The sequence below is a fragment of the Pseudophryne corroboree genome, chromosome 11 (assembly GCF_028390025.1).
Source record: "Pseudophryne corroboree isolate aPseCor3 chromosome 11, aPseCor3.hap2, whole genome shotgun sequence".
NCBI classification, from domain to species: domain Eukaryota; kingdom Metazoa; phylum Chordata; class Amphibia; order Anura; family Myobatrachidae; genus Pseudophryne; species Pseudophryne corroboree.
The window spans coordinates 299,887,526-299,904,205 of record NC_086454.1 but is presented as its reverse complement, the minus strand read 5'-3'; the positions used below and the strand labels follow the sequence as shown (position 1 = coordinate 299,904,205).

Here is a 16,680-nt window from a genome sequence, read left to right as displayed (position 1 = left end):
GTAGATATGTGGAAACTTTGTGACAAAGGAAACTGATTGTTCTAATCAGACTGAAAATCAACTATTTAGAAAGTGACCTTCCTAAAATGGCCACTGCTCCTCCCCCTTCCACATCCATGAGGCTTACACAAGATGGTGGACAGGCCAAGTGGCTAGGCCAAAATGGAGGACAGACCATGCGGCTCCTTTGTCACAAAGAAATCACAGTCTATACAGACACCAAGAGTTACTTTAGGCCTGAGTTTAAAAGGTATACAAATTTTCTCAGCATGCTAACACAGCTATATTATGGCTATGCAGCAACTTTTAAATGCACTTTAAATCTACTTAGCAGATAAACAATCCAATGTGAATCAAACACAATATGACTTATTTGAACTTTGTTTTGCAACAATAAAAATACGCTGTAGCATCTTAAATATTATGAGAAACACACTGTCCCTTGAATTTCATATCAGCGCCTTACTGGTAAAACAACAGAACACACGGATGTGATTCGTCAGCGTCGCGATGCGTCCGCCGTTAGCTGGTCGATCACAACGGCGCCTGTACAGTGCATCATCAAGAACATGATATCCTGGACGAGCCCCATCTGTAAAAGTCATTTTGCTTTCTAACAAATATTTAAATTGCCAGCTCTAATATATACTGTGGATGCCTGCATCTTATTACCATGTGCTAAGAATGTGTGCTATACATCGCAAAACACTACATCCCATAAGAGAAAACAATACACCCACACATTATCTGAGTTCCAAGGCTCATTGATGTATATACTTGTTATTAAAAGGATATGTATTCAATATATCACAATGTACAGTATATATATATATATATATATATATATAATATATAATCAGCAGCAGTGAGGCTCGGCACTCCAAATGGGTAAACACAAATACTTGCTGCGGTGCCCTCCGTAGATCAATGGCTAGATCCTTAATAGTGCATGGAAGACAGCGGCACTCAGCAGACTTGAAGAAAAATATTTATGCCTTTAATTAATGTGGTCCTACGCCGTTTCGGGGTCAAGCCCCGTCGTCAGGGACAAGCGATACAATGTATATATATATATATAGTTACATGGTTACAATTTACACAGTAAGCAGTTATTACAAACTAATTCAAATACATACATGGCCAGCGATACAATTACCATATTTTGCTCAAATAAAGTCTCCACTCTCTCTCTCAGTAAAATCATGCAGCCACTGGACAGACATCATCTCCACCATCATCTGGGACAAAGAACAGTGAGCTCTTGTGTGTCTGCAATCAGCTATATACTATGTATTTTGGGGGAGTGCACACATCTCTTGTTACTAGTCTAGGGGAGGGAACTTTCTCATTCATGATGACTCACTGGTCAGTTCATATGCAAGCAACGTCCAGCCTTGATGGTGTAATTACAGGAGATAGCCACTGGTCAGGCATGCTGTCTTCCAAAGAATCCATTGTTCTAATAAGAGTGACTTTAGCTTTCATACATTTAAACATATCTACTAATGGCAATGTGATACAACTTTATAACAGGCATCAAATGAATCTACACATTAATCTGGTTACTGTGACACCAAGCACGACATGTCCATCTTGTTCCGTTTCAATAAATACACATACATGACGTTACTCCATTATATAATTTAAAACATTATGATGTCTGGTGCTTGATATGTTCAAATGATGTGCTGGATGAAATATTTGTTGAATATATCTTTGTGGCATGTCTGTATAAATGCGTATGTTACCATACACTGCGGTGCGCGCTGTGAGTATTTGCAAGTATAGCGACTCATAATGTGTGGAGTCTGTATGTTCTCTCTGTGTAATATTTTTGACTTCGACAGTCTTGTACAGCAGAATTTCTATCATCCTCTAGGGACTCACTAACCTGTACTCAGGATAATACTCACTCCCAGTCCAGTGGGGCTGAACCCCCTTGGTTGGCTTCCATTAAATGTATGATTTCTACTATTTCTACAAAACTGTCTCATAATGAGAAGGAGACACAGTTCTTACGGCAATCTATGGATGACCTGATGCATAGGGACTCAGCTTCCATACCTCCACCCCAGGCCCTAGCCATTTGCCCACAGAAGCATACTCTGGCCCAAATCATGCAGGGTGATGCTGACCCTGATACGTAGGATCCAGAGGAGGGTGAAGTGGATGCAGGTGAGGGGGATGCTGTCCTGTCACAGGGAATACAGGCCCTCATTGAGGCAATCAGGACTTTCCTGCACATTCCTGACAGGACAGAGGAGGGGGAAGAGGAATCTTATTTTAATACTAAAAAGAAATCCTCAGCTACTTTCCCCACTTCAAAGGAATTAAACACCCTCTTTGAAGAGGCGTGGGTAAACCCTGACAAGAAATTTCAGATCCCTAAACAGTTGATTTCTTCCTTTCCTTTTCCTTCGGAGGATAGGAAGAAATGGGAAAACCCGCCAATTGTAGACGCTTCTGTATCCAGGTAATTGCGTAAGATAGTCTTACCGGTTCCTGGGGCGGCGTTCTTAAAGGGCACAGCTGACCGTAAGATTGAGACCACTCTCATATCTTTATTTCTCTTACATCCTAGAGGATGCTGGGGTCCACATTAGTACCTTGGGGTATAGATGGGTCCACTAGGAGCCATTGGCACTTTAAGAGTTTCAGAGTGTGGGCTGGCTCCGCCCTCTATGCCCCTCCTACCAGACTCAGTTTAGAAAATGTGCCCGGAGGAGCCGGTCACAGCTAGGGGAGCTCCTAGAGCTTCTTTAGTTTTATTTTTTTTCTAAGAGTAATTTAGGCACAGCCTCCCTGCTTCGTGGGACTTAGGGGGGGAGTAGTGTCCAACCCTGAGAGGTTAATGGCCACTATCTCCCTGCTGACAGGACACTGAGCTCCTGAGGGTGATGATCGTTAGCCGCCCGAGGCGACCGCTCACTCCCGCAGCATGCCGCCACCCCCTAACAGAGCCAGAAGATTCCGGTGGCGAGTGAGTCACCGGCTCCCCGGACAAGAAGGGAGCCAGTGTGAATAGCGCCTACAGGGTAGGAGCGCATTACTAACTGCGCTCCGGAGAGCTCAGCGCTACATAGTGCGGCGCTATGAAGGGCGCCCTGAGCCAGAGCAGATACCCTACACTGGTCATCAAGCCTATCAGGGACCTCGGTTACGCTGCTAGCAGAATTCTCAGGCCAGTATAATCCTTTGAAAGTGCGGGAAGAGGCGCCATTTCCAGAGGGCAGAGGTTCTCCTCAGAGCGGACCCAGCAGCGTTCAGCGCCATTTTTCTCCCTGCAGATGCAGCTCCAGAGACGCTGACAGGGAGTGCTGTCCCTCCACACGACTCCAGCTTTCCTGTGCGGTACCAGGGGGATGTAGAAGGGTTGGGGGAGGCTGTGTATTACTGTGTAGTCTATCAAGGGTACACAGTCAGCGCTAGGGGGGTTATACCTACCTAATTGAGCGCTGTGTGTGTGCTGGCTCCAAGCTGTGTGTTTCTCTGAAGGTACTTGGAGAGGAAACTGTGTCTGACATTTTCCTGTGTGAGTGTGGGTGTATGTTTTCTCACATAACCATGTCCAGGGACTCTGTGTCTTATGCTGCAGAGGAGTACATTCCATGTACCCAGGAATGTAATGTGGTGTCTCAGATTCCTATTAATGAGCCAGAATGGCTGACTTCTATTAAGGGTATGATCTCTCAGATCTCTATTAGGGTAGCCCATAATGAGACTAAAACTCAGGTTTTAAAGAGTTCTATGGCAGGTTGGTCAGGTTCCATTCCTATTCCTTCCAAATCCCCTAGCGTGTACCCAAAGAAACGTGCACTTGCCCAGGTTATGCAAGATGACATGGATACCGACTCTGACACGGCAGACGGTGATGGGGATGTGCTGAGGGCGGCGGCGGCCCTCGCAAAGGGGATGCAGCTCATGATTGAGGCCATTAAAGATGTGTTAAACATTACTGACTCACCACCTGAGCAGGTTGAGGAGCCTTACTTCACAGACAATAAGAAAGCCTTGCTAACCTTCCCTGCTTCAAAAGAATTAAACACTCTCTTTGTTAAATCCTGGGAAAACCCGGAGAAAAATTTCCAGATCCTGAAGAGGATAGGAAAAGTTGGGAGACCCCACCCATAGTTGATGCATCTTTCTCCAGACTGTCAAAGAAGGTGGTGTGGTGTTACCTGTCCCTGGCTCTACCACGTTGAAGGAACCGGCTGACCGTAAGATTGACACTACGCTCAAATCCATATACACTGCTTCAGGGGTGGCGTTAAGGCCTACTATTGCCTGTGCATGGATTTCTAAAGCTATAGTAAAGTGGTCAGGTACGTTACGAGAGGGCTTAGGTACACTAGATAGAAGTGACATTGAACTGTTTTTACGTAACATACAGGATTCTGCGGGGTTCATGGTGGAATTCATGAAGGACCTGGGTACAATGAATGCAAGGATATCTTCCATGTCTGTCTAAGCTCGCAGGGGACTCTGGCTACGCCAATGGTCTGCCGACGCGGAATCCAGGAGAAGTGGGGAGAACCTACCCTACACAGGTCAGGCTCTATTTGGGGAAGCGTAGGATACGTGGATTTCCAGGGCAACCGCGGGTAAGTCACCTTTTCTTCCTTCAGCTCCGCCTTCTAAGAAGAAATTTTTTCCTTCATCTGCATCTCAGTCCTTTTGGACCGCTAAGACGAAAAAGTCCAAGCCTCCTACCACCTTCTTTAGAGGTGGTCGTGCAAAATCCAAAAAACCTGCACCTGCAGGTTCCCAGGACCAGAAGCCTGCTTCTTGTACCTCAAAATCCTTGATCCCTGGGTACTGGATATTGTGTCCTAGGGGTACAGACTGAAGTTTCAAGATCTCCCGCCTCACCGATGCTTCAAATCAGGCTTGCCAGCTTTACTGACAGACAGGGCTATCCAGCTGGAAGCCGTAAAAAATTTGGAAAAGTCAGAGGTCATTGTTCCAGTTCCACCTTATTTGAAACACATGGGTTACTATTCAAACCTTTTCATGGTACCAAAGCCGGATGGTTTGGTCAGGCCAATTTTGAACTTGAAATCGCTAATCCCTTATCTAAGGGAGTTCAAATTACAAAATGGAGTCTCTAGGGCGGTGATCTCAGGTCTAGAGGAGGGAGAGTTTCTGGTATCCCTGGATATCAAGGATGCGTACCTCCACATTCCGATTTGGCCACCGCACCAGGCGTATCTCCGATTTGCACTGTTGGACAGTCACTATCAGTTCCAGGCACTGACGTTCGGTCTCTCCACGGTGCTGAGGGTGTTCACCAAGGTGATGGCAGAGATGATGGCTCTCCGCAGACAGGGAATGAACATAATTCCATATCTTGACGATCTGCTGATAAAGGCATCGTCCAGGGAGAAGTTGTTGCAGTTCATTGCTCTCACGACTCATCTGCTCAGGGAACATGGTTGGATCTTGAACCTTCCAAAGTCACATTTGGAGCCGACAAGGAGATTTTCTTTCCTGGGAATGATCCTCGACACGAAAGTGCAGAAGGTGTTTCTGCCGGTGGAGAAAGCGTTGGTGATACAATCAATGGTCCGGGATGTCTTGAAGCCTGCCCGGGTATCGGTTCATCAGTGTATTCGCCTTCTGGGAAAGATGGTGGCCTCTTACGAGGCTCTACAGTACGGAACATTTCATGCTTTGTCATTCCAACTGGATCTCCTAGACAAGTGGTCGGGATCTCATCTACACATGCACCAGAGGATACGTCTGTCGCCGTAAGCAAGGATTTCACTACTCTGGTGGTCAAGTCAGGAATTCCTTCCAATAAACATCCTGGAACTAAGAGCCGTGTCCAACGGTCTTCTACAAGCAGCACACCTTCTGCAGGATCAGGCCATTCAAGTGCAGTCGGACAACGTAACGACGGTGGCCTACATAAACCGACAGGGTGGAACGAAGAGCAGAGCTGCGATGTCAGAGGTGACAAGAATCCTTCTCTGGGCAGAAAGGCACGTGGTGGCGCTGTCGGCAATCTTCATTCCGGGTGTGGACAACTGGGAAGCGGACTTCCTCAGCAGGCACGATCTCCATCCGGGAGAGTGGGGAATACACCCCGAGGTGTTCGCAGAAGTGACAAGTCTTTGGGGCGTACCTCAAATAGACATGATGGCCTCCCGCCTCAACAAGAAGCTTCGGAGGTACTGTTCCAGGTCGAGAGACCCACAAGCAGTGGCAGTGGATGCCCTGGTAACACCGTGGGTGTTCAAGTCAGTGTATGTGTTCCCTCCACTTCCACTCATTCCAAGAATTCTAAAGCTTGTAAAAAGAACAAGAGTTCAGGCGATCCTCGTTGCTCCGGACTGGCCAAGGAGAGCTTGGTACGCGGATCTCCTGCTTGGTACGCGGATTTACTGCTGGAAGATCCGAGGCCTCTTCCTCTTCGGGAGGATCTTATACAACAGGTGCCGTTCGCTTATCAAGATTTACCATGGCTACATTTGACGGAATGGAGGTTGAATGCCAGATCTTAGCTCGGAAGGGTATTCTGAACGAGGTTATTCCTACCCTGATACAGGCTAGGAAGGGAGTAACGTCTAAACATTACCATCGAATTTGGAAAAAATATGTGTCTTGATGTGAATGTAAGAAATTTCCTATGGTGGAGTTTCAACTTGGACGGTTTCTCCTCTTTCTGCCAGCAGGTGTGGATATGGGCCTGCGGTTGGGATCCACAAAGTCCAGATTTCGGCTTTATCCGTTTTCTTCCAGAAACAATTGGCTGCCCTCCCTGAAGTACAGACATTTTTGAAAGGGCTTCTGCACATCCAGCCTCCCTTTGTGGCGCCGACGGCACCCTGGGATCTTGACGTGGTGTTGCATTTCCTTCAATCGGATTGGTTTGAGCCTTTACAGGAGGCTGAGGTCAAGTTTCTCACGTGGAAGGCTGTCACATTGTTTGTCTTGGCTTCTGCACGACGTGTGTCGGAGTTGGGGGCTTTGTCCTGGAAAAGCCCCTACTTGATATTCAATGAAGAAGAGCTGAGCTGAGGACGCATCAGCAGTTCCTTCCAAAGGTTGTGTCGGCTTTTCATATCAACCAACCTATTGTGGTGCCAGTGGCTACTGACTCCTCAATTGCATCAAAGTCCTTGGATGTTGTGAGGGCTTTGAAGATCTATGTGAAGAGGACTGCTCGTCACAGAAAATCGGACTCTGTTTGTCCTTTATAATCCCAAGAAAATTGGGTGTCATGCTTCTAAGCAGACGATTTCTCGTTGGATCAGGTTCACTATCCAGCATGCATATTCTATGGCAGGATTGCCGTGTCCAAAATCTGTTAAGGCCCACTCTACTCGTAAGGTGGGTTCTACCTGGGCGGCTGCCCGGGGTATCTCGGCTTTGCAGCTCTGCCGTGCGGCTACTTGGTCTGGGTCGTACACGTTTGCTAAGTTCTACAAGTTCGATACTTTGGCCTCTGAGGACCTCAAGTTTGGTCAATCAGTTCTGCAGGGGCCTTTGCGCTCTCCCTCCCGTTCTGGGAGCTTTGGTACATCCCCATGGTACTAATGTGAACCCCAGCATCCTCTAGGACGTAAAAGAATATAGGATTTTAATTACCTACTGGTAAATCCTTTTCTCGTAGTCCGTAGAGGATGCTGGGCACCCACCCAGCACTTCATTGTCCTGCAGTGGTTACTTGGTTCAGTACTGCTTTGTTCTTAGTTAAATACTGCGTTTTTTAACTGGTTTAGGTAATGTTTCAGCTGTTGCTGAGTTTTCAGGCTAGTTACCTTGGTTTGCCTTGTTTGTGTGAGCTGGTATGAATTTCGCCACTATCTGTGTAGTTTCCTTCTCTCGAAGTTGTCCGTCTCCTCGAGCACAGTTTCTAGACTGAGTCTGGTAGGAGGGGCATAGAGGGAGGAGCCAGCCCACATTATTAAACTCTTAAAGGGCCAATGGCTCCTAGTGGACCCGTCTATGGGGGTCATTCTGACACGATAACATGCTACAGTTTATCGCGTTTGGCCGCCGTTTCGTAGGCGCGGTCTGGCCAACGCAGGCGTGGCCAGACCGTTTGGGTGGCGGGCCGCAGCGACTGCATGACATCGCACGCAGCCGCTGCGGGCCGTGGAGCGATTAGTAGCTCCCAGCCAGCATGCTAAAGCTGCGCTGGCCGGGAGCTACTCCTAAAGTGCAAAAGCATCGCCACTTTGCGATGCTTTTGCACTTCTGCTGGGGGGAGGGGGGCAGCACTGACATTCGAGGCGGGATAGCCCTGTGCTGGGCGTCCCCCCGCATGTCTATGGACATGATCGGAGCCCTGCTAAATTTTGCAGGGCTATGATTAACTCGAAATGACCCCTGTGAGGAAACCACGCTTCGCTGGGATGGTGGTTACCCTCTGTGGGATTCAATTCACTCGGGCAGATCAAAATATATAAAAAATAAGTCTTTATTATGACAGCACCACACCATAAAATAGTCACATGTTACAGGGTAATTGGTAGCACATATCCTCCAGCAGCCTCTTGCAGTCAGCATCCATAAGTAGCAATAGAAGTAATCTGTATCCTTACCACTACCTCTTGCTAGACAGTCCTGTGTCCCCCAGCCTGGGGTACTGGCTCACACTGACCCTGTCTTGGTAGGGTTTCCTCTGGTGGCACAACGATGCCCAGCTCAGAGTGTTTCCTGCTGATGTCTGATACAGGATCCACCACAATAGACTCTCTTCCATTGAGACCTGCTCTCCTTATATACCTGACTGGCAGATCCCCTCTGGTGCCAAACAGTCTACTCAGGAGGTTGGGTCAGGATATCCCAAGGCTATTTCAGCCAGTATAGTGCTGTGGAGAGCCATTGTACATCCTCTGGGAGTTCTAACCTAATTACCTCCCTGATGACCTAGATACATAACTTGGGCTGGCAGCTAGCTATCTTACCAGTCACTCAGTCATTGTTCTGATTACATTACCAGCAACACCTATCACACCTCACACAATGGACTCACATATGTGATACAAATGGTAATGAACTAGCACAGCTGCCTGGCTCTCCTCATGTCACACACTATGGCCTGTCCTGCTATAGTCACACAATATGGCAATTGTCTTTATATCTCCAATACATACCATATTGCAGGTAATAGCAAGGACAATAAATACCTAATAACATGAAATAACAGTATACATGATACACCTAGGCTCTGGTGTATATACCTAGACTGGGCCAAGGATTAAAAAGTACATTATACTGAGAGAAACGAGTGATGAATATAAAGGTTCTCAGTCCAAGTCCATCTCGTTTCGTTACAACCCCCTATACCCCATGGTACTAACGTGGACCTTAGCATCCTCTACCGACTACGAGAAAAGGATTTACCAGTAGGTAATTAAAATCCTCTTTTTACTGATCATTTATAGAAAATAATGTGATAATAATCTCTACTTAATAGTATATACTATATATTCTCCTTAATACTATTTAGGTTATAGCTATGTGGGGATAAAGCTCCTAAATTTGCTGTTCGGACTTGGTAAATTGGACTAGACTGAGGCCTCCATGTAAATAATGGGGATTGCGTTACTTAGCTGAGCGCAGGTGATATCTATGTGTGATAGCCGGGGAGCGGCAGGTCCATAAGTAATTTTAAAAGCATTGGACGCCAGGCCGTTTCATCACATAAGCACGCAGTTTATTCACAGTTCAGACAGGGTTATCACAACAATAACATTTAACTTCTTGTTCTCCTCTCTTCAGGGTAATATTCATATGGGTTACATCAGGTTACATCTCCTTTCATTTGCTTCACTGGCAATAACAGCATTTACAGTGATGTGACAGCATTACAGTACAGTACATACCAGCGCAGTCTCTGGGAATCAGTATTGCGGCTTCCGCAAACAGATTCATTTCAGTGTGCTCTCCCCCATTCGCTAGTGGCTCTATCTAAACGGGATCTCTCATGGACACGTTACTGGGGACCTTCCGCCAAACGTGGTTCCTACCACTCACCTAGGTCGTCCTCTCCCGCAGACTCACACCTCCCGTCCTGCTTCTTAGGTACCCCTGAAGATGGGGATCCCCTGTGTTCCTGGTTCCTTCCACTGTACTCTGCATACTGTGGCTCTCACACTGCAAATCTGGATATCTTTTGCTCTTCCTAGCAGCACCTACATGCTGTTCTATAATGCCAGGGACTGTGGAGTACCATGCTTGTTCCACAGTCCCCAGACTGCGTTTCTCCTGGACACTTAGCCTGTGCCTTCCATCCTCAGTCCTAAGCTCACCCTGAATTCTAGCCTCTGCTTTGTTCCTTCTACTAAAACCCCCTACACTTCCTGTCCTAACTCCTTACATGTCACAGGGTCTGCAAGTAACTGGTTTTGGGGCCATAAACTCCCCCACTCACTGATAAGAATCAAAAGGCATTTGGAACTTTCCAAAATCTGTTGTCTCCTAACATTCCAGTATGCCACATATGTTATGGCCTGCATTCAGCTAGTGATAAATAGCAGTGATAATAAAATCACACGGAAACTGCTGCTGTCACATGATGATTCGGGAGGAGTTGTGTGTCATAAATAGGCCCTATAATGATTGGAGACATCCTAGAGGCCGCTTCTGAGTACTGAGCCCAGGAATTGTGTCAGAGTGCTGCAGGTTAGTGTCACTCTGCAGCACCCGGCTCCTGTTACTGTGGAGGAGTCGGCATTTTGGTGTCACTCCATGTTAGGGTGACGCCCTTGAGTGGCCCGCACCCCCCTTGTAACGACACACTGGGCAAATATGGCAAGGGTGCAATAATAATTTGGGAGAATGAGAGGCTGCTTCCACAATTCCATGTGACATTGCAGGACAAGAGACAGATGAGACCTCTGGATCTGTCCCATCAGTATCAATTAATAGAAATTAGGAAATGCATTTGGAAATTTGTCATTTTTTTTAAAAACAGGTAACTGGTATGTAAGTATAATATTATACCATGACTCCAACAAGCGTTGTGACTTAGCCAACTTGTGTCCAGGCCAGGAACTTGGCGCCCATGCATTTGATGGGATGGCATGTGGAAGTAGGCCTATTAAGGTTGCATTCCAGCTGTGTTCCATTTATAGTGCAGGAGGTAGATGATATACGTACATCATTCCTGGTCAGTAACATTTGTTGTACGTCTGATTCCCAGGAACACAACAGACTGCCGGCAGGGTGTCAGACAGACCAGAATGGCATCTCTTGGCGCTGACAGCTGCGAAACACAGAGGCGTGATGCATGACCAAGTACCCAGATGCCACTCCCAGTGTTTGTGTGCACAGCTTATGTTAGGAGGTATGTCCTGAGTCACCTGGAGGAAGTGTACCATGCGTCTCTTCTTACTAACATGTGCAGAGGTGTTTTACCAAATGGGGCGGCCCAAGGCCTAACTGCTAAAGTCTACTGCCCCCAATAGTCTGCAGTTTGTATTGTGGCAGATCCTCACAGGTTGCATCCGTCCGTATTGATGATACATTGCCACCTGTCATCTGTAGAATGTATTGCGTTGGAACCTGAACCTCACGTGTGTAGTTGTCTGAGTTCTTTTTCTTACATTCAATGTACTTTTACTTTTTTAAGTGTCACTTTTGTGATTTAACAGATATGTTGAAATTATATATTATATGAAAGCACACCACGGGGGCTATATAATTGGTTCTAAGATCACAGAACTGGCAATCTGTTATAAGGCTGGTTACCTATAACCCCCCAAATGCATCTTGATTTCCAGTATAAAAGTTGTGTGTGTGCCCGTGCTGGGAAATAATGAATATATACTTATCTGACCCATCTAACGATGCTTCCAAGGACACAGTATCCCCCAAATATTAATTCATCATATAGACACTCCAGTTGGGGAAAATAAAACAAACAAAGTATATCTTTATGCAACAACATTTTAATAAATTTTTTTTTGTATTTGTTGGTAATAGATTATGTGTCTGCAAACACCTTTCCAGTGGTGGTACATGCCTCTCTGATGGTAGTGGGGGCACATGCGTCTCTGGTGTTTGTGGGGGCACATGACACTCTGATGGTAGTGGGGGCACATGCCACTCTGATGGTAGTAGGGGCACATGCCTCTCTGGTGTTTGTGGGGGCACATACCTCCCTGATGGTAATAGTGGGGGTTCATGCCTCCCTGATGGTGTTTGGGTGCGTGCCTCACCGGTGTTATTGGTGGGGGCGCATGCCTCTGGTGGTTATATCGGGCGCAGATGGTTTTATGATGGGGGCACCTGCCTCTTCCGGGGTGGCGGTGGTGCCTTCCTCTCCCGGGGTGGCGGTGGTGCCTTCCTCTCCCGGGGTGGCGGTGGTGCCATTCTCTCCCGGGCTGGTGCCTTTCTCTCCCGGGGTGGCGGTGGTGCCTTCCTCTCCCGGGGTGGCGGTGGTGCCTTCCTCTCCCGGGGTGGCGGTGGTGCCTTCCTCTCCCGGGGTGGAGGTGGGGCCTTTCTCTCCCGGGGTGGCGGTGGTGCTATCCCGTCCCAGGCTGGTGCCTTCCTCTCCCGGGGTGGCGGTGGTACCTGCTGTGCCTGGGATGCTGGGGGTAATGATGGCGTCTCCCTCTCCGCAGGTACTGGGTGTGCCTGCATCAACGAGGGTAACGGAATCTCCTCATTCTCCAATAACAAGGGCTCATCCCTCGGCCTCATCTTAATTAAATAAAGATAAAATAAAAATACTATGTAATAATTAAGTTCAGTTATTTGCAAAAATCCCTTCTAGTCAGATTTCCACCTTTACCATCCTCTGAGGCCGCCCTCACAAGACGTGATCAGTGATTTATGTATAATAAGGTCTATTTATCAACAATCGCATTTGCAGTGTAATATGGTCACGATATTAGCACCGAGGATCGCATTACAAGATACAATTATACCACCCGAATGTATTAAACAGCACTTGCATGGAGTGGGTTACAGGCATACGGGTACATGAGGTGAGGATTTGATAGACTAATAGGGATGGTCAACGTGGGGCTCTCCGGCTGTTGTGGGACTGCAAATCACAGCATGCCCTGCTGCAGTTTTAGCATTCCCTAATAGCAGCATTGTAGTGGGGCATGCTGGGATGTGTGGTTCCACTGCAGCTGGAGGGCCGCATGTTAAACCCACTTGACTAGAAAAACCATTGCAGCAACGTGCCAAACACGTGTCACCCTGCATGGGGACTATTTCAGTGGCAGTAAGGAGAACCCATAAACAGCCACATACACCCATTAAGGGACAACATTTGGACATACATCACGAATTGGAGACATTACCCATTTATAAACTTATACTAAAGATCACCCAGCCTACAGTTTGCTGACTCATTGGACATGGTGGGACAGACAACTAAGGACATTATATGAACACTGGCATTGTACCCTGGAGCGCACCCATCTAACCATTATTTGAGTACTGTATTAGGGGTGTGAGACATCGCCTTTTGGGAGCTGCTAAGGGTAATTTCCTCGGAGCGCTGCATATATTATATTGTTTAAGCTCATATATAACACCTACGATTTGCGGCCATTGAGAACCGGCAATATTATAAATAATAGTAAATAACCCCTTAGCTTAGTGAGATTTGGGCAGAGACGCCTCCTTACGTTTAGGCCTACCAAATTGGGACAAAACCGCCTTGTATGCCCTGACACGCCCACTTTCAGGTGAGCCCCGTCCCTTATAAAATCCAGGAAAAACCCTAATTGGGCAAATAACAAAGTACAAATAAAAATAAAAGCACACTTACCTTACGCCAGAAGAATATCCAGCACCTGTTACATGGGATGCAGCCCATGGCTGCTCCCTCCCACCTCACTCCTTGCTCTTCTCTCTCCACTTAATATATAATAATATAATAAAATATAAAAATAATACCTAATAAAATGTAATAAGTAATTTATATAAAGAAATTAAAAATACTCTCAGTAATTATAGCACAACTCCAACTCCAGAGCCTCCGTCCTGTACTACTGGGGACCAGATAACAGGATAAAGCCCAGTGTTCTGCCCTGGCATTCCATTCATTGTGTAATTGGACAGTCATGATGTCATAGCACAGACAGCAGCAGCAGCAGCCATACAGGCAAATATTTGTATTTCATAATGTGACTGTGTATAGGGGTAGGCAGGGACAGAATAGCGTATCTCCCAGCTGCCCCAATTTTAACACCCTAAAAAAGCAATATTTCTCTGACGTCCTAGTGGATGCTGGGAACTCCGTAAGGACCATGGGGAATAGACGGGCTCCGCAGGAGACTGGGCACTCTAAAGAAAAGATTAGGTACTATCTGGTGTGCACTGGCTCCTCCCTCTATGCCCCTCCTCCAGACCTCAGTTAGAATCTGTGCCCGGCCAGAGCTGGGTGCTCCTACTGGGCTCTCCTGAGCTTACTAGTAAAGAAAGTATTTATTAGGTTTTTTTATTTTCAGTGAGCTTCTGCTGGCAACAGACTCACTGCTACGTGGGACTAAGGGGAGAGAAGCAAACCTACCTGCTTGCAGCTAGCTTGTGCTTCTTAGGCTACTGGACACCATTAGCTCCAGAGGGTTCGAACACAGGCACCTGTCCTCGATCGTCCGTTCCCGGAGCAGCGCCGCCGTCCCCCTTGCAGAGCCAGAAGAACAGAAGCTAGAAGACGACGAAATCGGCGGCTGAAGACTCCTGTCTTCATTTAAGGTAGCGCACAGCACCACAGCTGTGCGCCATTGCTCCCAGCACACTTGCACACTCCGGTCACTGTAGGGTGCAGGGCACTGGGGGGGGGCACCCTGGGCTGCAATTGAAGTACCTTTGGCATAAAAATACATATATACAGTCTAGCACTGTATATATGTAAAAACCCCCGCCATTATTTTACACTGAAAGCGGGACAGAAGCCCGCCACTGAGGGGGCGGGGCCTTCTTCCTCAGCACACCAGCGCCATTTTTTCTTCACAGCTCCACTGGAAGCAGCTCCCCAGGCTCTCCCCTGCAGTATCCAGGTACAAGACGGGTTAAAAAGAGAGGGGGGGCACATAAATTTAGGCGCAAAGAATACAAAAAAAGCAGCTATTGGGTATATCACTTATTAGCAGTGAAAATCCCTGTGTTATATAGCGCTGTGGTGTGTGCTGGCATACTCTCTCTCTGTCTCCCCAAAGGACTTTGTGGGGTCCTGTCCTCAGTCTGAGCATTCCCTATGTGTGTGCGGTGTATCGGTACGGCTGTGTCGACATGTTTGATGAGGAGGGTTACGTGGAGGCGGAGCAAGGGCAGATAAGTGTGGTGTCGCCCCCGTCGGGGCCGACACCTGATTGGATGGATATGTGGAAGGTCTTAAACGACAATGTAAGCTCCTTACATAAAAGGTTTGATGACGCTGCAGCCTTGGGACAGCCGGGGTCTCAGCCCGCGCCTGCCCAGGCGACTCAGAAACTGTCAGGGGCTCATAAACGCCCTCTATCTCAGATGGTTGACACAGATGTCGACACGGAGTACGACTCCAGTGTCGACGATGATGAGGCACATTTACAGTCTAAAATGACCAAGGCCATCCGATACATGATTATTGCAATGAAAGATGTATTACACATTTCTGAGAGTAACCCGGTTAATACCAAGAGGGTTTATATGTTTGGGGAGAAAAAGCAGCCAGTGACTTTTCCCCCATCTGATGAATTAAATGAATTGTGTGAAGAAGCGTGGAGTTCCCCTAATAAGAAATTTGTGATTTCTAAGAGGTTACTGATGGCGTACCCTTTCCCGCCAACGGACAGGTTACGTTGGGAAACATCCCCTAGGGTGGACAAGGCGCTGACACGCTTATCTAAAAAGGTGGCCCTGCCGTCTCAGGATACGGCCGCCCTAAAGGAGCCTGCGGATAGAAAGCAGGAAGCTATCCTGAAGTCAGTGTATACACACTCTGGTACTCTACTGAGACCTGCTATTGCTTCAGCCTGGATGTGTAGTGCTGTAGCAGCGTGGACAGATACTCTGTCAGACGACATAGATTCCCTCGACAGAGATACTGTTTTGCTAACCCTGGGCCATATCAAAGACGTCGTCTTATATATGCGAGATGCTCAGAGGGACATTTGCCTGCTGGGCTCTAGAATTAATGCTATGTCCATTTCTGCCAGGAGGGTCTTATGGACTTGGCAATGGACAGGAGATGCTGATTCTAAAAAACACATGGAGATTTTGCCTTATAAGGGTGAGGAATTGTTTGGGGACGGTCTATCGGACCTCGTGTCCACATCGACAGCTGGAAAGTCGACTTTCTTGCCTCAGGTTTCCTCACAGCCTAAGAATGCACCGTATTATCAAATGCAGTCCTTTCGTTCTCAGAAAGGCAAGCGGATCAGAGGCGCATCCTTTCTTGCCAGAGGCAGGGGTAGAGGTAAGAAGCTGCACCATGCAGCCAGTTCCCAGGAACAAAAGTCCTCCCCTGCTTCCACTAAGTCCACCGCATGACGCTGGGGCTCCACAGGCGGAGCCAGGTGCGGTGGGGGCGCGTCTCCGAAACTTCAGCAACCAGTGGGTTCGCTCACAGGTGGATCTCTGGGCTGTACAAATTGTATCTCAGGGATACAAGCTGGAATTCGAAACGACTCCCCCCCGCCGTTACCTCAAATCAGCCTTGCCAGCTTCCCCCATGGAAAGGGAGGTAGTACTGGCGGCAATTCACAAGCTGTACCTCCAGCAAGT

At 47.5% G+C, this 16,680-nt stretch overlaps 2 protein-coding genes across 2 annotated transcripts in view; one reads left to right on the top strand and one right to left on the bottom strand.

The window, feature by feature from the left end:
- LOC134969515 (copine-7-like) overlaps positions 1–16,680 on the top strand; it is a 600,833-nt gene that overhangs the window by 62,516 nt on the left and 521,637 nt on the right. Inside the window, exon 4 of the mRNA XM_063945515.1 lies at positions 11,156–11,299. The gene's annotated coding sequence lies outside the window, so the exon portion shown is untranslated. The remainder of the gene's footprint in view (positions 1–11,155; positions 11,300–16,680) is intronic.
- On the bottom strand, positions 11,933–13,970 carry LOC134969518 (uncharacterized). The gene is made up of 2 exons (XM_063945518.1): positions 13,742–13,970; positions 11,933–12,657 (listed from the first exon to the last, which is right to left on the bottom strand). Exons 1-2 carry the CDS (start codon positions 13,787–13,789, stop codon positions 12,229–12,231), a joined length of 477 nt encoding a protein of 158 aa, XP_063801588.1. The 5' UTR covers positions 13,790–13,970; the 3' UTR covers positions 11,933–12,228.